This window comes from Onychostruthus taczanowskii, unplaced genomic scaffold, assembly GCF_017590055.1.
Source record: "Onychostruthus taczanowskii isolate IOZ18803 unplaced genomic scaffold, ASM1759005v1 scaffold1, whole genome shotgun sequence".
Classification (NCBI taxonomy): Eukaryota; Metazoa; Chordata; class Aves; order Passeriformes; family Passeridae; genus Onychostruthus; species Onychostruthus taczanowskii.
The window spans coordinates 33,840,460-33,866,238 of record NW_024496525.1 but is presented as its reverse complement, the minus strand read 5'-3'; the positions used below and the strand labels follow the sequence as shown (position 1 = coordinate 33,866,238).

The 25,779-nt window shown below is 40.7% G+C and overlaps 1 protein-coding gene across 1 annotated transcript in view; it reads left to right on the top strand.

The window, feature by feature from the left end:
- Positions 1-25,779, top strand: part of BRF1 (BRF1 RNA polymerase III transcription initiation factor subunit) — a 172,434-nt gene that overhangs the window by 24,811 nt on the left and 121,844 nt on the right. Inside the window, exon 3 of the mRNA XM_041420749.1 lies at positions 18,710-18,883. Within this exon, the coding sequence (XP_041276683.1) occupies positions 18,710-18,883 (174 nt within the window). The remainder of the gene's footprint in view (positions 1-18,709; positions 18,884-25,779) is intronic.

The window sequence follows — 25,779 nt, the reverse complement described above, 5'->3', positions numbered from 1 at the left end:
AGTTCCACCTTGTAACAGCAGAGCCAGTTCAATCCCAGCCTTTCCCATCCCTCAACTGCTCCTTCCCACTCGCTTCATCCAGATACGCTGGGCTGTAGCTTGGGCAATGCACCTCTTTACTGGGGCAGTGAAAACATCTGCGTTTCACGAGCAAAATAAAAAAATATAAAGAACCAGCCCTTGTTTTTCTTTTATCATTTCACTCCTCCACATGCCACCATAGATTGGAGGAGGGAATGGGTGACGCAGAGATGAGCAGGAGCCTCTTAAACCCGTTCTGCAGCACGAGAGGCTGAACGCAGAGCTGCGTAGTGAGCTTCTCTCTCTTCTTCTTTTTTTCTCTTAGTGTTTTTTAAACATTTATTTATAACCCATTGTCCTGTTACGTTCAGTCCTGCACAGTCAGAGTGAAAGAAGGTGTTTTCTGTTCTTTTGGCTTGACTTAATGTGAGTGGGAAGACTTTTAGCAATGTTCTGTTCATTGACTGCTGCTGGCAGATGGATGCTCTCCGCTTGAAGTGCCTCAGGCCTTGATATCTTCCGTTTTCTCCCCCTCCCTCCTCCCAGCACACACCCCGGAGTGTGCAGGCTGTGCTAATTTAGTCACAACTTAAAAGGAGTGATGAAGAAGAAATGCTCAGCTCTAATAGAATTCTTGTCGCTCATGACATCTTTGGGGAGTACATTTTCATTTCAGGATCCCTAAGGATTTTTTCCAGCAGTGTGTATTAGATGTTCTGTGATGCTTCGATGGAGCAGCAGTAAAATTTGTGATGCATTTTAGGACCAAGATGCTAATTCTGTTTATATATTAATCAGTTTAGAAAATACAGCATACATGACATCCAGTTTGATATTTTTCAAGTATTTTAGTAACCCAGGCTTGACTGTTTCTGGCTCTGAGGTGGCTTTTCTATCTGTCTAAACTACCAAGCAAACCTTTAAACAATCATTTGGTTAACCTAATATGTTCAAATATTTGAATTACCAGTTACTGTATTTTACTAAACTGAGTGTTCCTATGTCAAGAGTTTTCCTTACGCCATCAGAAGTCAGCTGATGTTAGGTCTGAGGAGTTTGATTAATTTTTCAACAGAATCACAAAATTTTACCATTTGCTCGTAAAAATCGTATGTATTTTTAATGGAAAAAAAAAAGCCAAATTATACCCAACCAGACTTAAAAGCTGTTCTTCTGTGCTGATGACTATGCCTTAACTTAGTGGATGTTTTCAAAATCCTGTACAGCCTCAATCACCAGGTGGTGCTGTTTCACACTGCTCAAAACATGAAAATAAGTTTCGATTCTGACATTGCCATACTTATTCAAGTGTAATTTCATGGGAGGAGTGGTGAGAAAGAGAATTTCTTTCTTTAACCATGTCTTTAAAGTAAAGCCTTTCCTGATAATTTTGGGTTTGCTCTTGTGAGAGCTGCTCAGAGCAGAATTTTCTCTCACATGGTTTGTGACCATGTTTGATGTAAAATGTTATGTGGGATAATTTAGGAGGTTGGATGCTGGCTGTGTGGGACCATGTCTGGGTTGTAGCCAGTGTGATTCCTTCTTGGATGCTGAGATTATGAAGGCTTGCAATAAGGACTGAAGGAGTAACATGCAAATATTGAATGTTTTAGCAAAAGTGAAATGCTGAGCAGTGATGTCTCTTGATAAGCTGGACATAACCTGTTTCATGAATGAGATGTAATTTAACCTGGAGAATTTGGAAGGGCAAGAACTCCAGTCTCCTCTGGAAAGACTCACTTTAAAAAAAGAAATCCAGGCTCCTAATGCACAATTTCTTTTCAATGTCTTCAGTAAATGTAATGCTTTTACTCTTATTTAGAAAAAAAACTTTGCAACATGCATATAAAATGTAGTAGTTTTTCCCCCTCAGTAGTTGTAAAGTAATTAGAGTTGTAAAGAAAGTTGCTTTTTTCCTAAGGCTTTGCAGAACTGGTTGTTTATGGTTAAATGTGGAATGGGAAATAATGAGTTTAAAGTTGCAAACTCTTCCTTTAGAGGAAGATGTTTTCCCCCTCTTTGTACTCAAATAGTTGAATCATTTTGGACAATAAAAACAGCTAAGTACTGTGCTGCTTAGACTAAACCTAAGTAGTGCTAAACATGTAGATAGAAATGAAAGAAGTTTAAGTAATTGCAGGAGGGGGGAAGAGTTCTCAAATGCATACCCCTCCTGAAGGCATTATTATTGCTGTAATTTTAGATGTAATTTCGTACATTAAGAATGAAACACTTGAAAAATGAATGTTATTATTTCCTACACAGTGATTTTTCTTTTAACTTTATTTTCTAATAGACGTTATAAACAAATGACACTTAAACAGAGAGAGAAGTACAGCATGGTCTCCTGAAACCCAGGCTCCAGTGTGGCAAGCTGGGTTTAGCATACTTAAGCCTGGTTTTGATCCATGCTGTGTAAACCTGCCCTGGCTGTCAGCAGGAGCTGTATTTGCTTGGCATTACTGCTTGGGACACCAAGTATGTACCTAGAAGATGGCTTTAATCACCAAGATTAAATCCTTCATGCTGTTACAACAAAGCTATCCCAAACAAACACAGTGAAAATTAATTGGAAAGGCCATTGATTGCTTAGGTGTTTAATGTCAGTTCAGAGGATTCCTGCGTTTTCAACACAAAGAGGCTTCTCTTAAGTTTGAACAATGGAAAAATCAAACATGGATCTTTCTTCAAAGAAAGGTCATTAGCACTGAATGCCACAAAACAAGTGGCTAATTATATCCAAATGTGTGACTCCCTAAGAAGTTATATTATGTGAATGAGCATGTAAATGGATTTTTAATAAAATCAATTAGAAATGAGATTTTTAGAACAAAGCTGTATACTCTTCCTTTATGTGCCCTAATGTCACTCAGTTGATTATTTGTACTTTTGGGTAGTATATTATGAAATGTGTAATATTAAGAAAGCAGATTAGGGTCACAGCTCCAGTTTCTGAGTTTCTGTGTTTGTGGAATCACTTAAGATGTACAGGAATTATACCCACACCTTCTCCTGTATGGCTGTCATTCCACAGAGAGAATGTATTGATTAGTGTTTCCATTGTATCTTGATATTTTTTACATATATATATATATATATATCAGATATGCTTCTTGATTGCGCTTATAAATCAGTAGTCAGGGAAAGCACTGTGTGCATTTTTATGGTAGGAATCATGAATTTGCTACTTTGCTTTGTAGTCCATCCACTTAAGATAAATTTCTGAGAATGGGTTGCTCTGCAGACACTGGTCATTAGGTCTGGTCTGAGGGTTGAGGGTTTTTTTGGTAACAATACAGAACTAAGGAACCTGAGGTTGCTTGTTTCCTGTCCTTACAAAATTAATGTATAAGACAAAGCCACTTTCAATGTCCTTCCTTCTTAGAAAGCATCACATTATCTTGTCTAAAAGGGAGATATAAATATTGTGGTTTCTAGCTACACTCTCATGGGTTTGCACATGTGCTAAAGCATGGGAGATCATCCTTAAAAGTCATCCTGGTTCTTATTTCCAGAGTTTGGCAGAGCCAGCTGATGCATTTCTGGTTCCATTGGGCACGTGTGCGTATGTGTTTAAGCTCAGGTGCATAGAAATACTTCTACATGGGAAAAGACAATTTGTAAATTAGATTAGGAGATGGATGTCTTTGCTTGTGGCATGCAGTGACAGGACAAGGGGCTTTAAGCTGAAGGAGGTTAGCTTTAGATTAGATATTAGGAAGGAATTCTTCCCTTTTAGAGTGATGAGACAGTGGCTGATGCTGCTTGGAGAAGTTGTGGCTGCCCCTGGAAGTGTTCAAGGCCAGGCTGCATGGTGCTTGGAGCAACGTGGTCTGGTGTCCCTGCCCATGGCACAGGGTTGGAGCTTGATTCTCTTTAAGGTCCCTTCCAGCCCAAGCCATTCTGTGATCCCGTGATGTTTCTATAACCTTAGACACAGCATAGAAGTTGTGTGTTACTGATGAGCTTCACTCAGGGCTTGTGGCTGCACTTCTTGCCAAGGTTTCTCTCACTTCTCTTTCTTGCTCTGGCTGATGCCTGTAGAAGATGGACTGTTTGCCTTTTCCTTGGGTTGTGTCTCAGCACCAAATCTTCAGAGCACTGGGAGCTGGTGCAAGGGTTGGTGGTGGGATGGATGTTGGATTTCCCCTTTCAACTGCCCCCAGCAACTTCACCCTTTGCTATTTTACCTGATTTATTATGAAAGAAAAAAGTAGATTTCTTCTAATCCAAGAAGGATAGGGAAAGTACTCTTAAAAAAAAAATGATGCAAAGTACAGGCCTAGCTGGTCCAGTTGAATCTAGTCTTCAGGCTGAGGTTTTTGTGTGTCCTCTCCTGCTTTTTACTCTGCGTTTGCTGTGGAGTGGAGAGAGGAAAACAGACTTTATAGGAAAATGCAGTAAATCACTAATAGCTCTTAATTTATCATTCACTCCTCTCTAATTACCACCTCCATTTTAAATGTGAGATGAATTCTCACAATTTGCTAATCCAAATTCATCCTCATTTTCAAAGGTGAGGATGAAGCTGTCCTCTCATTGTCAGCAAGCAGCATCTATAAATTAGGAGATTTTAGAGGGGTTGCCTTATTATCCTCAGCCCCATGCAACTTGCCAAATCCAAGCAGGTGTTATGTTTGCTTGCTCCCTCATTGTGAAAGCAAAGGGAAAATAGCTAGAAATAAAATTATTGAATGTCAGCAGAAATCTTGTAAGTGATTTCACAGCAGTACTAATGTGGGTGAATAGCTTTGCAAATACGGTCCCTTTCCACCTTAAAAAAATATTTCTATATCTAAAGGTTTCTTTTTAGAAGGTAGGAGGTGGAGAAATAATCTGACATATTTAGCTACATTAAATCTTGTTTTTAAACTTGAATACTAAGAAAAATAATTTACAAGGTTGCTTAGTGATACTGTGGGAAAACGTGTATCTTGAGACTATTCAAAGGCATCTCAAAGTAGATTTAGAAACTATGGTTCCTGACAAGCACTAGAAAAAAAAAATACTGCTTCTGGTGCAAGCTGAATCAGTCCTTGAGTGTGTCAAGAAAGAATACCACTTTTCAAGTGATTTTTGGAACAAATCCAGGGTGCTTGTGAGGTGACGTTTGTTGTCTGAGTGGTCTGTGTTATTCCAGCTGGCCCTATACTAAAAGTTAACTCTTGCTTGCTGCCAGCTTCTTTCTTGAGAGCAAATGGGTATCTGTAGCTTTGGTCAAAATAAAGTTGTTAGACATCCTGTGGATCATAAACATACTTCTGTTTCTTTGTGTTCTCTGTCCATGGTGAGTCCACCATGCATTGATGGCAGATGGTCTCCTCAAGGGTAGTTTGCACCCTATTATAGATCTGGGGGAACTGGGAATAGAAACAAATGTTCATTTTGCAGGATTACCGCGGTGTTCAGATGCTCTTTTTGCCATCAGGTACACAGTTTTCCTACTGCATGTGTGGATAGTTTGTTACCCCCAACACTGCTTTTTGATCTGACGTGTATAATGTATTTTATTCTGAGATCATTGCAGTGTTCGGTTCCAGCTTTAAGAAGAAGAGGAAACTTGATGTTGATCAAGGTCTTTGACACAGAGGGGAAAAAAAGCTTTGAAGTTGTTTTAGATTTCTGAGAAACACTGATTTGTCATGCCAGCAAAGTTGAGTTGTGGGATTACAGTGACACTGAATATTGCATACCAAATTCAATATCCTAAGAAAACTTCAGCAGAAGAAAAAGGGGAGCATAAGGGAATGTAAGCAGTCACATGGAAATGAAAATCAAGTTCTTAAAAAAGTACATTTGGAATGAATTGTCTCCTCTGCATTTTGCAGCAGAAGTCAAGGGCTGTCACCTGCCTCCATGGCTCAGCTCAGGGGATCGTGTGTGGTTTTCCATCTCCTCCAGGAGCACTCGCTCCCTGTTAAGCTAAGAAGGATCCTTGTGTTACATATCCATTCCTGATTCGGTCTGTAGAAAGCATAAAAGGGAGATGACATAATAACAGCCACTTGCAACAAGATGTTGTTAAAGTTTGAGTGCTCTGATTCCAAAATGCTAACAGGCACTGTTGCTAGAGGGTGAAACCAGCTGATTTGAGGCCCTCAGAAATGTTTGGTTGTGCCAAGTTCAGCTTCCCATGCATAGGGGCACAGCTTTCAGTAGCAGTTGAGTGTTTAAGATAACAAAAGCTGGGTTAAACAAAGCAGCACCTATGCTTCTTGTTGTAGGACAGTGCAGTGGGATGGCATTTGAGCATAGGGAAATGTGAACTTGGGTGTGTCCTGTGGCTGTTGTAGCTGCCAGGGACATGGATACCTGGATGTAAGGTTATCTTGCACAAAGCTAGGCAGAATTTCATCAGCCTGTCTGCTTTTCATTTCACTCAAGTAAAATACAAAAGGTAGGAAAGGCCAGATTATAATTGTTTTGCAGAGGGAAAACATGGTCCTTGAGGCTGATTAATGTAGCAATAGAACTTCTGAGACCTTCAGTGAGGAACTTGCTTGTAGCATAAACAGGTCTGAGGCAGGCAGTTGATTGAAGTGTTTGTTTATTTTTGTGGATCTTGAAATAGGTCAGTAAATAGAATTTACTCTGTGGACTGTATTGAAGCAATATGTTAGTTAGGTACAAGATGATGCTGATGTTAAGCAATTCCTTAGGGCAGCTTCTTTGATTACAGCTCCACAAAGTCAAAGAAAAAGCTCATTTTGGTGTTCACAGCACCTGCCTGATTGAAACTCTGAGGCAGGTTGTGTTTTATGGTCAGCTTACTTTAAAAAAATTTCTAAGCACTGTCACCAGTCAGAAAATGCTACGAAATTTAGACCTGTCTGTAGTCAGACCTGGGCAATATTAAATTCAGATAGATCATCCTCTCAGCTGGTCTCAGAACTATTTTGGGGGTTTGTTGCAATCAATACTCTTTCTTTTGCTAAGTATCCTGTAGGAGCAGTGGCAGTATCAGGGGATAAGAATCCATGACTCCTTTAATGAGATCCGTTAGGATGCTACATAGCAATCATCACATAAATCCACTGATTTCTGTTTAAGTCTTTAGTAGTCAGTATGTTCTTTGGTAGCTATTTTTCACATACCATATTTCCTAGAGGAAAAGGAATTAATAATGCATCTAGTCTTGGATATGTATGTTTAATGGATGATCTCACATCCTATCTTGGAGTCAGGCTGCACAGAAAAAGCCCTTTTGTAATTGATCTTTGAGGTTCAGCACATAAAGAACAGAAAAAATGTAATTGTGCTTACCTAACATTTTCTTTAACTACTAAGGGCTGGCACACAGGAGGTAAGTGGATCATCTAGAAGAGCAAAGGAAGTTGGTATCTGAAGATATGGTTATGGAGAAAATTTCTCAGATTTTGTTGCATGAACAAGTGTTGAGTTTTTTTGGGTGTTTTTTTGGTGGGATGTGCTGTTAATATAATATTTAATAAATAATGAATGCCATTTAATACTTAATAAATATTTAATGTAGGAAAACTAGAATGGAGTGGTGACTGGAAAAAAAAAATTTAAGAGGCAGAAACTTGAGTAGGTGGATCTTTGCTGTCCAGGTCAGGCTGTTCTGTGTGGCTGACAGTGGCTCTGTGCTGTTCTGGGTCAAACTGAGCAGGCTGAAGGCTGTTGTAGAGTCAGCAGTGGTGGCTACTTGGAGAGGAAAGGGTGGAGGGATTTTTTTCCCTTGTTCTGACCACTCAGAATACAGAATGATTCTGTCATGCAAAGCAGCCTCTCTCTGAAGGTTACAGTTTTGCAAAAGCATAAGACCTTCCTTTGACCTAGTAAATAATAGCCCATTTTTCTTATATAGCATCATTCCATATCATGAATTTTTCTTGTGTTTTGCCCTTACTGGATTCATATGTTCCAAGCAGTGGGAGTTTCGGCCAGTTCCCTTGGGAAACTATTATGAGGTCCAGTGAATTTTGTTGTAAGGTCCTGTTAACATGGTGCTTACATTTTCCATTAATTTCATGTTATTAGCCCTTAGGCATGAACTCATGCTTATATCTATTTATGGCTTAAACTTCCCTCATCTTCCAGAGATCTAATGATCTTCTGCTTTTCTCTTAACAAATCATGGCTGATAATTAGGTGAAGGTTCTAAGTTCAATCTCTGGGTCTTTAAACATCCACCCTCTATTTCCCAGCCATGCTCTCAATCTTTTATAGGGTGATCAGGGCTCCAGAGAAGAAGGCCAAAGTCTGGTGAGAATTTCCTCATCCCAAACAGTTGTTGATGTGTGACATACCATACATAAATTGTAGCCTCATATAAATGGAAGGCATCACAAACATACAGATAAATATTATTCAGAGATGCCAAATACTTTCTAAGGAGGGCCACATTAGCTCGCTAGAAATATGTAGATGGCATTGTAATTTTAATTCCTTACTGAAACAGTCTGTACATCTTACTTACACAAATGTTATTGTTTAAAGAAATACAAGGCTGTTCCTGAAATATGTGCATTCTGTCTTTGAACATAAATCTCTTTCCAACTCCAGGCTGAAGTAGATACCACAAGAGATCAACTTGATAAATGGCATCACTGATTCACTACATAGCTTAGCTGAGATGTGTGGCAACCTTCAGTTATGCTTAGTTTAAAAGGGAAGGAAATGCAAAATAGAGACTGAAGCCCTGTCCATAATGTCTTCTGTCATCTCTGGGCAGGACAGAGGTGCAATTACCAAGGGCAGCTGTAGCTTTGATCTAAATAGGCCGTTTGTGGTGCTAAAGGGGAGCAGCCCCTGCACAATCACTCTGCTTGCATGAATGCTGTGGCTGATGGACTCAGCTGTCAGGGACAAGCTAAGGGCAGAATTTAATTCTTCAGCTGCAGCCTGGATAAAGATTGATGCTGTCTTACCTAACTGCTAGGTTTCTTATCCCTTCTGTATAAAGGAATAAGTATTTGACCACTCGTCAGCTTAATATAAAAATACTTTAAATAAGTATTACCCTAATACAGTCTTTCTTGCTTTTGTAACAGCTCTGTGCCTTTCCCCGCTTGATTTCAGTTCTCTCTTTCTGCTTCCATTTTTAGATCATGTTTTATCTCTTATCCCTTTGATATCTTTAATAACTCCCACTTTTTCTTCACCCCCTCAACTACTTCTCTCTGCATCCTTTTACCTTGATGCCTTCTCATTGTATTTCCATGTGTTTTGATGATTTAAGAAATTTGCCAATTAGTTGATATTTATGAAATTTTTACTCTGGAAATGACTGTGTCTTCTTTGGCTGCCAGCTGGGTAGGGTCTGGATGTGGAGAGAGTGCCCTTTGTTAGATGTGTATGTGGAATTACAGGGGAAGGGAAAGGAGAGAAAACCTCAAAGCCCAAAAAACAAACCCCACAATGAAAATCAGAGCCTGAAAGTAGCTTTGGGCTCACAGGCCTTTTTCAGTCCTGAGGAAGCAGCAGCAACCTTAAGTAGAGGCTGAGAGCAGAGTGGGTATTAGTGTCTGTCTGTATGGTCCTTCCTGCCTGCACACTTGGATGATGGAGAGTGGAAATAACTTACCACTGACAGTTGTATTTTGACAGAACAACTGGTGTGCAGAGGAGCAGGGCTGAACTATAGGAGAGGAAAACTGTTTTGTATGTGTCTGAGGAGAAGTAAATTCTCAGACATGTTATAAAAGGTGAGTGTTAAAGGACAAGGAAAGTAGGGAAGGTTCACAGGGATGTACAGGGGCCTCTTGGCAGGAAAAGGGAAAGGCTGGACTGGCTTTTATAGCAGGGAATATGGATTAAACAGGAAGGTTGGTTTTGTTTGTTTTTTTTTTAAACAATCTCAGTATGTGTGACCTTATCTAATGGCTGCTGCAGTGCAGCTGGGAAGTGGTAATTGTTCAGCTGTGGTAACTCAATTACTTCTGCTCCTGTCCCTGTCCCTTGGTCTCAGTGGCAGTTCTGGCAGGGGATGCCATCAGCTCCTGCATCCTCCTGCTCCGTGAGATGCTCTGTGACTCCTGGGGCTCCTGTTGGCTTCCGTGGTGTTTGCAAGGCTGAAAAATGGCTCCTGTCAGCTTTCACTCTGCTGTGCCTCGCCACAGCCCGGTCTGCAGGGAAGGCAGGAGAGCTGGCTGTCAGTGAGCAGATAACACTGCACTGATTTATATGCTGCTCGCATCTGCAAAGTTTTCCACTGCAGCAATGGATCCCTTTGTGTTCACTCGAAATTTTTGTTTTAAAGATTTTGATAACTTTTACCAATACGCAGTGGAGTTTTTCTCCTATATTGTGGTGTATTCATGAATTTTTCTAGCTGGGTAGATTGATGGCAGTTGCTTCTTAATTAAATGCTTTTTACATTGTAAAAGTATGAAATAGCTTCTATCATTCTCAAAATGCTAGAATTGCAGGTTTTTAAAACTTTGTAAAAGTGATCTTTTAAAAACTATCAGATCATGTCATGAGCAAATTGTTTTTTTTCCTTGCAATGATGTAAAAATTATTTTGGGTGGTTGAAGGTAGTGCTTGGATCAGCTGTGTGACAGCAGAAATGTTAAATTTCTTGTTGTGACAAGAGTAACAACTGGTAATTGATCAGTAATTGATGACTGTAATTGACAAGGGAAAGTAATTGATAAGGGAAAAGGTTTACATGTATATAGATATAGAAAAATCTCTAAGAATAACTGTCCTTTAAAATGTAATTTAAAAAAAAAATCGCTGCCCAAACAATACAGAGGAAGATTAAAGCAAGGTCTAGCTGGTGCTGCTTTCAGAAGGAAATCTTGCATGTTCAAAAGCTACCGCTGTCTAAAAATTCTTGTTATTTTAATTTTTTCTTTCCAATTCCCTTAATGTGAGACAGGTAAGGGTTATGCTACATTAATCATACATGTGCTCACAGTTCTTGCCAGTAGTGCAGCTTTCCAGCTGTTTCAACTTTGAAACAGCTGCAAATCTTCTGTGAGTAAAAAAAGTTCAGTTAGCTAAACTTTTGGATATAAAAAGGCCCATATTTGCTTTCTTCCAAAATGAATCTGAAATGACCTGAATCATTCTAATAGGCAAATAACTAATGATCATGATAGCATTTGTTTAAACTGTGGTAATCAGACTTTTGTGCAAGCTGCCTTGCACAGGAGGAGCAGCGAGGGCTGGCAGCAGTAGCAGGGAAGCAGGAGGAAGCGTAGGGATAGTGTGTACTTTTCTCTTTGACCCATTTAGGCTTCAGTCTCACATTTCTTTAAGTTGATCCACGTGTATGTGGCTGCTGACAGCATTTCTCCTCGCCCCTGCCACATTCTGCTGCCATTGGGGCTTGGGAGGCTGCTTGTTGAGTTACATGAGGGAGCTGGTCCAAATGAAAATTCAGCTTTTTTTGTTGTTTGGGTTGATTTTCAGCACAGCAAATTCCCTCATCTGTATCAGTGTGTGGCCATGTAAATGTCACGTTGGAGGTGGGAACGCTGTCTGCAGGAACAGTTGGGCTTTATCTTCACTTCAAACAGTTGTGATCCGATTCCTAAAGTGCTGGTGAATCAAAAGATAAGGGTTTTGTTGGGGTTTTCTTGCTTTTGTTTTCTTTTAATGTCAGCATTGACTGTGGTTTTCCAACATGACACCGTAAGTGAAGTTCAGTAAGGACTTTATGAGCAAGCAGTTCTTGAGCTGTGCTGAAAAGAATAATTAAGCAGGGTTAAGAAATGAGCAGGCTGCTGTCTTGAGGATGATGGGCAAGATTAGCAATAGGTTAAGTGCAGCCCCTGCATCAGCTGTGTGGCTTCTAGTCTGTTGTTAAAGTGTGGGTAGCAGTTAGATGGATAATGGGAATGAAATGGCAGCAGGAGAAGTACCACCTGTGAGGGAAGCAGAATTCCAGGAACTGCATGCAGAATATCAGAGAAACCACTTGTGATGCCAGATTTTTCAGCGTGGTTAAAACAAATTAATTCAAATGGACAGTTGCTGCATATGCAAATAGGGAGTGGTATCATAGGATCAGGGAATGGAAAATGTGCTTCAGGAGAAGTTATGTGGGTGCTTTGGAGGCCTGTTTTGGCATTAGTAGAATACAAGGGCCAATTTTGAGGGAATGAATACTTAAAGAAGTACGAGTAAGTGCTGAGAAGATATGTTAACAGCAAATTTTCTAGGTGAAAGAAAAGTAGCTTAGTATCAAATATTTAAAAATGGTTGCAGCAGTGACCACCATCTGAATTTTTAAGCCATTAATCTTAAAGATACATGGTTGTTCTCTTTAGCTGGATGAGTGAATGAGCCTTTGACATGCTCTGGAAGGGCTTTACCAGGACAGAAGGGACCTGCACCTGGTAGATGGGGCGCTCTCATGGGAGGCCAAATGGATGGGTTGGATTGTTGTCAGCAGGCAGAGAAACTGAATACAGGTCTCTGCACTCAGCTAGTCTGGGTCTGGCCCTACAGAGATAAAGAGAAGGCATCAATCCTTCAGTAAACAGGACTGGATTAAGTCTGTTTTATTTCACAAGGTTATTTTTAACACAGGTCAGTTTACTGGTTTGGTTTTCTGTTCATTGCCACAAACAGTTTTGCTGGCACAGCTGACCAAATATCGCAGGGAAAGGGCCAGGAACTGTTTTATTCTGCTGAGATAACAGGAACAGAGTGTACCCTTGGGCAGCCCCTGAAGCAGGTCTGCCAGGTGACACGGGCACTGGGGATGCATCAGTCGGAGTGGGGCCAAGTGTTCCCAGGCTCCAGGTTGCTCATCCTGGAGATTGACACATCCCATAGGAACTGGGGAGTTCTTGTGTGAAGAGCCTGGGTCTGGGCATGTGGGATGCACCCACAAGCAGATGGCAAGATAGGGATTTGGAGCTGGGCTCGAGTTAGGCAGAGCATGGGCACGAGGCCAGCATGGTCATCACTTTCCTCACGGGCAATTAGGTGTTACTGGGAATAACTCTTAGCTAACCTTGATAAAATTAAACTTGTTATTGTGCTGGGTCAGCACTGCTGCAATGTCCTGCTGTGCTGCTACTTTTACTGCTCATTGGCCTTTTTCCTTACAGGCTCACAGGGATGAAGCTGTTCCTCGCTCCCAGTATTGCGAGTGTGGCTGGAGATGCTCGGTGTGAGCACTGCAGCCTCGCTTCCCTCCCTTTAAATGTGTTCTTGTCTTTGATCACAGGACTCTCCCCTTGATCAGGCTGCTGGGACCAGCCTTCATGAGTGTATCCCCACTGGTCTCCCCCTTTTGTGCCTTTGTTTGTTTGTTTTACTGATTTGTAATACAAATAACATAGAAGCCTGGCATAGAGCAAAGAGCAGGAAATTCATTCAGGCTTTGAGCTGGGAATTGCTGAAATTGAAAGATGTGACAAAGCATGCAGGGATGCTCACACATAAGAACTGCTCTTTTTTCCCCTTTTTTTGGAGTTCTTTTGGGCAGCCTTTTCAAATTAAAAAAAGGAATGAAAACCCAAATGCAGAACAAAATCTGCACATAAAATTCAGTTGGTAAAGCAATTCAAATGCTGGAAATGAATATCTGAGTGAAAACCATCTGAAATGTTTCTTTTAATAGAATCTAGTGTTTGTTACCATAACAATCCTTTTTGCAAAAGAAGGATTAGTGCTGTTAACATGACTCTGTTCCCTGCTTCAGGTAGCACTAGTTTTCAGGGCCTCTTGAGCAAATTGCAGAAAGGGGGGGAAATCCATATGCCTGGATTTTGATGATGCACTTTAGTATTGTAATAACAATTCATTTAGGCTCTGGCTTTGTACTGCCTGTTATTTCCCTAGAAACTTATGATTTATCCTGACAAGTATATGAAATAGCAGTGTCACAGCCTCTGTCAGACTGAAGGGAAGGCTGCAGATGAGCAGGCAGGAGCCAGATAAGAGTAATGTAAGGCTGTAGCTGCCTGACATTACTGACTTTTAAGGGGTCCAAAAAAAGGTATGATTCCTTTTCCATAGGGGAAGAGAACAAGATGTTTCTGTAGTAACGAGATCATAAAAGAAAGAAAATTGCTTGTAAAGACTATGTCTGATTTTCCCTCTTTCTCTACTTTGCTTCTATTATAACTTAAGCTGCAGTTTTGCTTTCAGCTGCCTCTTGTGTAAGCATTTAATAGAACCAAGATATTCTGCAAATCTATTTTTTTTTGACAGTGATTTCTGGCCTACACATTTTGTTTTGTAATAACCACTGTTTCCTCTGTCAAAAGAATGGAAATTATCTGAAATAAAAGGATAGTAGTGTTCTGTGGTCCTATGTGAACTTGTCACTTTAGGTCTGCTGTGCCAGTTCAAAGCATTGAGGTTGGCATGGGATGAGAAGATGATGGTGTTTCTTTCAGCATGCTGGGAGTAGATGGGTAGAAACACTTTTTTTTTAGTAGGCTTGGAACTAAAAGCTGAAAAGAGCCTTTTGTTTTTTGCTGCAGATTCAGGAGCGTGATAAACTTTACTACTTGGTAGCCTGGGAACTTGATTTTGTGTGTTGATTACAGAAGTGCAAACTTCTCTCTTTCTCTCACTTCTCCCCCTGCCTCCCCCTCCACCCGATGGTATGATGAGCCTTTGAGAAATAAATGGGAATTGCGTGGTGTGTGCTCTGTGCATTGCAAAATTTCTGTAGTTTCTAGACTTTTGTTTTGCTCTGTACAAGACAATTTATTACTTATACTGGTTAGGGACGGGGGAGGATTTTTGAAACCTTGCTGTTGGGCCTGTCCTGCCTTTTTAAAAAGACACTGTTCCCTGCCCTTCTCCCAAAGGTACTTAGATACCAATTTTCTTGCTGTCACTAAATTGCAAGGGCAGCATGAAATGTAAGCTTTGACCTCAAAGGTGCTATTTCTTGTGGTTTAAAAAAAGAATCCCAGCATCTGTCAGAAACCTGTAAGGCCCAAAAGAGACAAGGCTTATTGCAAGTTACTAATAAAAGATGCATCTACTAAGAGACTTGTTTTACCCATATATATTTTGTGTTATAACTTGTGCTTCTACGTAGCAATTCGGGAAAAAAATAGCCTTACTTAATTCTGACTGTTCCATGTGATGATATTCCTTTATTGTACTGAGATAGTAGCTGCAGGTTTTTAGAGCAGGGTCACATTGAAACTTTTTTAAAAGCTGTCCTGCAGGATAAAATGGATAAGGAAGTCAGGAAGCTGTTGTGAATGTTCTATAACCCAGATCATGATATGGTTTAAAGGTGTATCAGTTCTTTTCTATCCAGTAGAGAATCTCAATTCACTGGAGTTTGTAACACTGTGATGGAATCAGGTGAACACTGAGTGGAGCAGATTGCTAATAAACTGCATTGTGTTGTTGGATATTCCCACTGTTTTGGCTGAGATCCTCAGGCTTGTGGCATCCCTGCAGCTGGCTGGAGCAGCTCACTGGGAGCACAGGTGAGAGAGGCAGTGCAGGCACTGAAGCCACGCTGGCATGAGAGCAAAGATGGGGACAGGAGGGAAACAGCAAATGCAAGGTTCTACAATGCCACCCAGCTAGCAAGGAGCAGTGGGAGTGGGAGGACGTTCAAGGGCTGATGCCATAATGCAGTGCTGTAGGTCTGCTGGAGGGAATTGCTCATCTTCCCAGGCCTGGAGCTTGCAGCTGCTCAGCAGCTCCTCCCTGCACTGACCCTGCTGCTGGGGGAGCAGCATCCCAAGGCTTAGCAGGGCTTGTGGCTGCCACTGCTCAGTTTTAGGGACTTCTCATGTTGAGCACTGGCAGTATGAATGAGTATTTGGACTCTTTTCTTGTTTGTCAGCAGTAACTGGAGCATTGGATAGAGTTTATTTTGATCAGTTGTTTTCTTAAAGCCCAGTTTCTCTATGTATGAACATCTGCTCTTCAGATACCAACAGATTAAATCACTGTATTTATAGTTAAATAAAATGTTACAGAGGCACATTTTTCAGCTCTGGAAATGTCAGATTGGCCAGCTAGGCAGAAAAGGTTGGAAGTCACAAAATGACATACCTTTGGTTGTCATCTGACTAGGGTGAGGGCCCTCTGTGGTGTCTTGGTTGTGTACTGCAGTGCTGGGTGACAGCCATCTAGCTGATACCTGCCTTTTCTTGGGCTCTGTGAAATGCATTCTTGAATCTGGGATGGAACCAGAAGGAGTAAAGGGTATCTTGAGTTTCCTGTGGAGAAGTCTAGAAGCACAGTTGCTAGTGCTAACTTTTCCAGCTATTTTTTTTTTCTTAGTGTTACATAAGATACCAGAAAAATAGAATTTTGTTGTCATGTTAAATTCAAGGGGCGGAGGTGGTGATGGGGAAACAACAAAGCTTTTGATCTTTCTTTGGTAAATAGGAGACTGGTTGCAGAATGTAAATGTTTGTCTTAGATGATGCTGTAAGCAGTACATTTCTTTCTCGCTTCTCACAAATAAGGACAAAACCAAGTTAGTCATCAAGATACACAATTTCTAGGATCATTCTTGTCCTGAATTAAGTTGTTCATTTTGGAGATAAGCAGCAGTGTAACAGTTGTCTTGTTTTTCCACAAACTGTATGACTGATATAATACTACAGGGCAGCTTGAGGGAGTCCTAGCACACAGAATTAAAGCCTTCTGTAGTCTGCAGAAGTCTGAGTAGAACATTCAGAGAAATAGCATTTCCTAAGTAGACACGTACCTTTCTCTTAGATCTCTTTGGTATTTTTTCAGTAGACAATTAACCCTAAAGTAATTCTACTTTAAAATATTGATGGTGGATGAAGAGTTCAGCTAAAAGAGCATGTATTACTCAAACAAGCATACTGTTTTCTTAGGATGGGTTATGATGAATTAATTATATTTTAACATTTGAAATTAGGAAAAGGTTAAATACTCAGAATATTAATGGTAGCTTGGGGATGGAAGCAGCTCAGTGGTGAAAATAGCTTATGAAAGAAATTAATTTCAAGTATCTTCCTCTCTGTTATTCTTTTTTTTGGTGTGCTCTTTGTTTTTGAAGAGAAGCTGGTTTGCTGCTGCTGCAAAATGAGTTTTTAGTACTGAAGTGCATTTTTTCCCTCTGCAAATAAGTATAAACTGATTCTTTCTTAGGGACAGAACAAGCAGCATACAGACTGTAGAGTGTGAAATAAAATTGTGGAAATACCAGGTGCTAATTAGTACCTTAATTTTAGGAAGATGTGGTATTTGTATTTGATCCTGAGTTAGTACCTAGTTAGTACCTTAATTTTAGGAAGATGTGGTATTTGTATTCAAGGCTGGTGACTGCCAGTCCAGGGCCTGCTGATGGCAGTGGAAAAACTGTTCACCTGATGGGCTTTGGATTACCCTTGAGTAGCTTATTGTGCCCACACCTCCCATGGAGGGTGCTGGATCCTTCCTCTGCTCTTACTTCACCGTCCAAACGTGTTGCACCTGGTTGACCTGTGTGCCTTAAAGGATATCTTGGTGCTGAGTGCAGTAATTTCCACCTGTGCAGGAAGGAGAAGCTGCTGCTTTGTGGCAGCTCCTGTTTGGCTGGAGTCCCGCTGATCCCAGCTGCCTGGCTGGAGTCACTTCTTGTTAAAACCAGCATCTCTGGCAAAGGAGTGTTCAGAGATGAAGCTTTTTTACCATGGTATTAGTGATGATGGTGTAGGGATTTGCATTAAATAAAGATGTGTGGTCTGTGCAGGAGCTGGTGGTGTTCTGGGAAGCACTGTGTGGTTGCCATCACTTCCTGTGAGCAGTGGTGGGCATGGCAGGCACCTTTGTACCCCTTCCACAAGCTGCTCCTGACATCTCTGAAGGGAACCGATGAGAGTTTCCTGTAAATACGTCTGCTGGAAACATCTGCCCGGCACATTGAATTAAAGGATTTTTCTTGATGTGCTGTCTGACCCCGTATGCTGAGGAACTTGAGTGTGCTGTTTTCCTCATGACTTCCCCCATCTTTTTCTTAAGCTGTCTTTTCGGCACATCCTTCTGAAGCTGGAGCTGTGGGGACGGGTTGGACCTCGCTTCCCCCATCTGTCCCAGCAGCTGGACCACTTCCTGCCATGAATCATCCCAAACACACTTTTTTTCTTTTTATTGTTTTATTTAAGGGTGAAGGCACATTTGTTTCCTGAAGCCACAAGCTAATCTAAGTAGTCTGGCAGGCAAGACTCAAATGAAGGTTGGGGTGTGAATGTGTTTGGAGGAAGGAAGTGCCTCCCATCTTTGGGCTCATGGGCGAGCCAGGAGCAGAGCTCTGTCCTTGTGGGCTTCATTTGTGGTCAGAGGAACAGCAAACTCCATCACTTCTTGGAGAGCTGCAGCAAAACGTCTTCTCTGTTTGCACGTCAGTGTCAAACACATCATGACCTCTGATTTTTGGCTACAGCTAATCAAGTGCTAATTGGAAAGTGACGTTAAGGGAGAAGGGCATAATCTTTTGTCTGAGAAGTCTTGGCTATGGCTTGGATCCTCTGTGGGACTGATGTTTGTGGCTTAGTTTTCCAGAGCTCATTGATTGCATGTGTTTCAATTGTAGCAGTCCAAACCAAGGTTTTTTGGTGTTTTTTTTTTTGTCCTGAGGAACTCAGGCTAAATAGTTCCTGAAACTTGAGAGATCATTGTATTTGACAAAGAGATGAAATCCAAAATCCGCCTCCTTAATTTTCTCTTAAAAAATCACCCCAACACTAAAAGACCCCAGCCTAAAAGCACATTAACAGCATAGTTGTTAAGCTATTGTTTTCCTTGTTAATTTTCCTAGGGAAGCGTCAGATTCACCACTTGGGAAACCAGCTTCAACTCAATCAGCATTGTCTGGATACTGCCTTTAATTTTTTCAAGATGGCTGTGAGCAAACATCTAACGCGGGGCAGAAAGAGGACCCACGTCATTGCTGCCTGTCTCTACCTCGTGTGTAGGACAGAAGGAACTCCTCGTATCCTTTCACAGTTATCAAATATAAATAAATAGAAGACCCACTTTTGGCAAGTCAACTATCCCAGTTAAACCTTGTTTCAAAATGTGAAGAGGTAAGTGTTTAAGAGCTGGCTTGGCCATTGCTGGTTTCATCCATGGAAGTGAACGGGAGTGTTTCCTGTGGTTCAAGTAAATTTGTTCCCTGTCTAAATGTACGATACTTAGTGTATTCAATGCTATAATTGTCATTCTGCTTCTCATCACTAACTCTGAATTTCTTCTTTTGCAACATTTGCTTCAAGTATAAAATTGCACTTCCCCTGTGCTTTGCTAGGGTTTGTTATTTGTGGAGTATTTTTTTTTGTTTTTCTCTTTTAAAGTAAATGACAGTTAACCCCAAACCTCCTGCAGTGTCAGCATCAAAGAACAGATAGGGTTCCAGTGGGTTTTTCGTCAACATATTTGGATTTCCTTCTTCTGACACTTGCAGGAAGGACAGTATCACTCCTGTTTTAGTTCTTGAAAAAAAGGTGTTTCATAAATTCTGAAATTTGCTCAAAAGTCATACAGGAAATCAGTAGCTGGAGGTGCACACAGGACAGGCTTCCAAGTAAGTACTCCCTGCTTTACCATCCCTATTTTTGTCTTGGGGAACTTAATTAAATTCCACATAAGCTTTAAATACTGACGACCACTCAAATTAATTTGTTTTATATCTTTTTATTTCTTTTATGTTGTGTTTTAGTTGCTGGAATTCAGAGTTTATTATCAAACAATTACTTCTGTTGCTCTGGCTCTGAGCAACCTGGTCTAGTGAAAGGTGTCCCTGCTTATGACAGAGATATTGGAACTGGATGTATTTTAAGGCTCCTTCCACCCCCCAAATCATTCTATCATTTCATCATTCTACAATTCTACAATTCTGTTTAGTTCCTTTCTACTTTAAAATAGTATATCCACATCTTCAATATTCTAATTTGATGCTTTTTCTACATTGCTGCTCTCATTCTATATTTTTGCAGTTAAACAGTTTAGCTTTCCTTTTAAGATTGAGATTTTTTTTGTCGTTTCAGAAAATATATTCAGTATTCTAAAAGTAGTACTTTCTGATCTTGTAGTAGTGTTGTGGTAATTGTATTTGCATGTTTAAAAAATATGGTTTTGCAGGAATAATGGCATTAAAAGGCAGGCTTGCCTATTAGACTGGTTTTTCCTACTGTAAAGTCTCCATGTGAACTTTGAACAGTAGCACTCTATCACTGCCATAAAGACAGTGTTGATTTTAAGGTGTTACCAATATTTTGATAATATACCTTCCGGGTAACTGCTGGAAAGAGGGTGGGATTAGATTAGCTATTAAAAAATTCTTTACAGTGAGGAAACTGAGGGCTTGGCACAGGTTGCCCAGAGCAGCTGTGGCTGCCTCATTCCTGGGAATGTTCAAGGCCAGGCTGGATAGGGCTCTAAACAACCTGGTCTGGTGCAAGGTGTCCCTGCCCACGGCAGGGATGTTGAAAATAAATTATCTCTAAGATCCCTTTTATGATTTTGTGTTATATTTATGCTCATGTCAAGTTAAAAGTAATTTTTTTACAGTTGTTATTTGATAGTTCTGAATGATAGCCCAGCTGTAATTTGCAAATCCATTTTTCCCTACTGATAGGGATAAAAAGCATTTGAAGAAATGTGGGCTGTCAGAGGCAGGTAGGTACACTGCAATGGGCAGCCATCTGTGTAGCAAGAGGAGCTAACATGTAGCAAACAAATAAAGCAAAAATAATTTACTTGTTTTTTAACCTTCTTTAAAGTATTTCTGCGTGTATCTCACTTACGTGCAAGATGTACTGATCTGGTTGCCACTTAATAAATCCCTAAATGAATTTCCCAGCTTTCTTTGTTAAATGGAGATAATGTCCTGTGTGATACTTCCACATAAAATACTAGGAGTAAAGTATGAATCAAACTGCAAAGATGAATTCTGTCTTTCTATATCAATAATACTCTACCCTCATTTGCACAGTTACTGTGCTGCCTGGGAGTGAAAAGGTTGTTGTGCATGTCCATAAAGCTCAATTTTTTAGTTTTTTTTTTTTTTTAATCGATTAGATAAACCTCATTTTGTAGTTGATATTAAGAGTTTAACCTTTGTCACTTTGGGAGAGGGAGTTCATTCAGCTTCTGCGTGTGTTCTGCTATGGTTTTGTTTGTTTGCTTTGTTTTGTATTACTGTTTAAAATCCAGTGTAGTTTAAAAAACAAAGCCCAAATAAATTGTGGACCCTCAACACTGAAATACAAATTCCTTTTCTGGTATTTTTTCCTTTCAGAAGAAACTTGAAAACCTGAGGGCTGTGGGTGCAAATTGCTGACCTTTGAAATTCAAATATGTTCAGGGCTCCATAGATTAATTATGATGATCATTATCAGCATGTTATACTTGTTCCCAGATTAAATCTGGCAGTACAGACCTGGGCCACAGGAGGCAGGGCTCTTCCCAGGGCCTTCGGAGCAGAGGGGCCAAGAGCAGGTGTAGAGAGGATGGCCATGTGACAAAGTGCTTTTACAAGAATTAAAATCCATATTCAGGGTAATAAACCTGCCATTGGTTTTGTTCTTCTGGAGAAGGTGCTGAGGAGGGCTTGGAAAGAGGAGCAGTACACTGAATAATTCTGTACAAAGGAGAGTTGCAGTATTTTTAACACTTCAGCATTTAAATGCACTGCTCAGCTGAGTTCCTGAGTTTAAAGTGCTCATTGTCATTGTGTTCATTTTAGAATTCTAACAAAGAACTGTGGGACATTTAGAAAAGGAAGGTAAAAGCTGAAGATTGGTGAAAGTATTTTAGAGGAAAGAGGTGATATGGAAGAAGTAATGAAAGGCAGCAGCATCCTCAGAACTGAGGAACAGCTCACTAATTTTGGGTGGCCCAAATGAATTATCCAAGTGACCTGGGAGTTGTGGAGGGCAGCAGCATCCTCAGAACTGAGGAACAGCTCACTAATTTTGGGTGGCCCAAATGAATTATCCAAGTGACCTGGGAGTTGTGGAGGCAAGAGATGTTACCTGGGAACAGAATGGTGTTAGCAGTAGAAGACATCATGTGTACTAGAAGGGGTGAAAATGCCTGGGGAGTACAGGGAGAGGCAGTAAGGGACTGAAGTGACAAGAAATGTTGTGTTCTTGTGGCACAACTAAAGGAGTGGGAAGCATTTGGAGAGGGAAAAGAGAATTTAATTGTGTCTGCAAGTTCACTTTGAGGGAGTGGAATGTATTTATCTGACATGATTATCTGCTTAGTCTTCTTTTTTTCATAATGTACATGTCGCCAGCCAGCCTCTGTGAAAATGTGAAGAATACTTTAGCCAAGTCTACTAGAGCAGTCTGAATTATGCCTGAATAAACCTCAGCCTGAAATAGGAATACATTATGTTCTCCTTGGTTCTTATGCGTTCTTTAATTAATGCAAAAATGCAGACTATTCTGGTAACTCAATTTTTTTTTATCTGAAAAAAATAGTTCCACAACTTAAGGAGAAAATAAAAATTTATTAATCTGAAGAGCAGTTTTTATTTGTAATCCTTTGGAAAGTTTTGTATGTATTATTTGATATGTGAATTGATTTTACATCAGTTTATGTTTTTTATTAGGTTATGTGACACAACCCCCCCCCAGTGCAGCCACTTTGGCATAGCTTTTCATTTGCCTTCCTTTATTGCTTGTCAGTGTTAATGTTTTCCAGGGAAAACAGCTTGCTAACAATTAGCTGGATCTGGGAGGTGTTTCATCCTTCTGATGAGTTGCCTATAAAAACTTCAATTTATTAGTCTCTTTATAAAATGTGTCAATGTGTCTGTATTATCAGTGTCAGAAGTAAAGATATAATGCAAAAAATCCATCTGAAGGAGACACAGTGGTTTTTAAACCCTCAGGTGTGATGGAACCTGTTGTCCCTCTCCCAGGGACTGAGTGATGCTGAGCCTTTCCAGTGACGTCTGACTTTGTCTGGCACTGCCAGCGCCCTGGGCAGTTCAGACTCTGCCTTTTAATTTGTTTCTTGGAATAGTAGCAGCGCTGAGTTTTTTCTCTCTAATGTTTTGAACAGTTTTTCCACCCCTGCACATGTTAGAATGGAAACAAAGGGCGCTTTAGCTGGTCTCACGATGCCAAGAGAGAGAATTTGGGAAGAGCCAGGCAGGGTGTCTGAGTGACTTATGGGCTCAGCTGTAACCTGTAGCTGCCCCAGGCTCACTCAGGAACAATGACAGCCTGGCCAGGATTTTCCAGGTGGGATATCAGTTTGTTTTAATCAAGGAACATTTCATTCTGTTTGTAATCCTGTTACTGTACACAGCAGTTAGAAAAACTGTACAACTGTCCACTCCTTTGTGTAATACTTTCCAGTGCTACCACCTGGGGTCTTTTATAGCAGCATTTTACATGGTAAATGTCTTTTATCCCACACACACATGCACCTTTTTTATACTATTTATTTATTCTTTTCCTTTGGAGCTCTCTGAAAAATGCACCTTCAGTTGTAAACCAAATCCTGTCTTGTCAGAGCATAGTAAATAAAACCTTTGCCACATGAGAAGAGTCCCTGCAAATTTCCCTCACTAGCTATCTTGTGTAAATATCCCTCTGTGTGCCTCTGAAGGTAAATTCAGGGCAGGTTTTTCTCCCTCCAGTAAAGCTGATCAGTCTTGATGATGGGGGGCTCTGGGCTGGGCAGCCTCTGAGACTGAGGTTGAATTATTCAGAGGATCTTTGGTAGCTTTTTTTGGTCAGTGAACACAGGTGGGACCCTCCTGAGGTCAGACCAAGGCAGCCAAGTGAGGCCTCTCTCCTGAATTGTTTGCAAAAGAACATTTCTGAGAAATGTATAAGAAAAATGACCTCTTGAATTTGGGTGTTGGGAACAGAAGGCTGTCAGGAGAACATTTGGTGCCTACAAGTCTTTCAGATGTAAACTTGAGCTGGGTGGGAAAGCACAAGGAGCTTTTCCTCCCTGGCTTCCTCTGCCCTGTGAACCTCCCTTTTGTTTGAGGGAAGATCACGAAGGCATTGCCGGATCCCAGCAGGCAAGAAGGGTTTGGGAAAAAGCTGGGCAGCTGAATGGGGCAGCACTTTGTTATTTCCTATCTGTCTGCAGTACTTGTACTTTATTGCCAAGCTATTTGAAAGTCTCCTGCTTTAATGTGTTTATTTTCATGTCACAGAAAGGGAAGTTGCGAGTATTTATCTTCATTTCCAGGTGCAGAACTGACACATTCAGAGTTACCCAGAAAATCTGTGATGGAGTGAGGAGCTGGTCTCTTTAATCCTTGGTTAGCTCCTCGGGTTCTCTGCCATGTTGGTCTTTGCAAGAAGAGTTCAGCTAATTCCCTGCAAGCTTCAGCAGCTCTGTCAGCTCCGTGTGGTCTTGGGAAGCTTTGTGCGGCCTCGCCATGAGAACCTTTGATGGATACAATCTTTGTTTCTCTACTAACACTTCAAGGTCTGTCTTTGCAAGGAAAAGGGCAAGACTTCCTTTTTTATTAGAAATGAAAAATTAGATCTCCAGCAATCTTTTGACCTCTACTAAAACTTCCTGGAGCCAGCAGGCCCTAGTGTTCCTGATTAAAAAGTTAACTTTTGAAATTAGGCTTTAATCAAGAAAATTTTAAAGCTGTGGTTAGGGAGGTTAATAAAACCAGTTTCTATTTCTCTCTGGTTAAGGACTTTCTTTTTAGTAACTGACCTTTTACTTTTTTTTTCTTAACTGGTGTTGCATTGAAAATGTGTTTTGTTCAAGTGTGGAGTGTGACAAGGACATATGAGCATAAAAATGGATTTTAAATTGCACTGTTAAAATACATATAATATTTACTGAGGCAAATTACTTCATTTCACTGTGTGGAAAGAGATACCAAGATCTTTATAGTAAGTTGAATAGAATATTTTCCGTTGGAACTGACCTACAATGATTATCCAGTCCAACTGCTTGACCAATTTAGGGCTGACCAAAAGTTATACCATGTTGTTAAGGGCATTTTCCAAATGCTTCTTAGCACTGACAGCCTGAGGGCTTTGACCACCTCTCTAGCAACCCTGTTCCAGTGTTTGACCACATTCTTGGTGAAGAAATGTTTCCTAATAAAGCATTTGCTTGAACTTGAAGGCTTGCAAAAGCCTTGTTCACTTAATTTCAAAATGAAGCCTTAAAATTGCTGTGTTTTTGAGCGGATGAGTTTTAGCTGGAAGAGCTTCATCTATTAAGAAAAAATTGCTGCCTTAAATAGGGTGTGACTGCTGTTGCCCCATGTCATTTGCATAGATTTCCAAAGAGTTAGGTGTTTGGTAATGCTTGGCTTTTGTGATCATTCCTATTTAGTACCACACGAGAAAATGCTGGAGATATAGGGAAGAGGGCAGCCAGGGACAGCAACAGAAATTTAATTTCTTCACCTTAATTTCTCCCTATCACCCTCTCCTCCAGCCAGGGCTGGACCTGTTGAATTTCAACAGCAGAGCTCATGACCTGAAGCCTGCATATCCAGCCTGCTTTTCCATGGAATAAAGGAGAATCATATCATCTTTCACTTGCAGTGCTGCCTCACACATTTTTTCCCCTATAAAGAGGTATGTGCAAAGCAAGTGTGGTGCTGAAAGAATGACATGTTTCATGTTTCCAATTGATGGGAAAGTAAAATTTTCCTTTCCATGTGCTCATTGACATCATGTATTCCACTGTGTGGCTCTGTCCTCTTCCCTGCTGCATCCCCTTACTGCCAGGGCTGCCCATGGTTGGGCAGCAGTGGGGCTGTGAGGCAGAAGGAGCCTCTCAGATAACTCACCTGGCCTCCAGCTGTGTTGCAGGAGAGCCTGTGTTTCCTCTGGATGTCTTTGTAGCATCTGAAGTGGTGCTGGGTACTTGAAT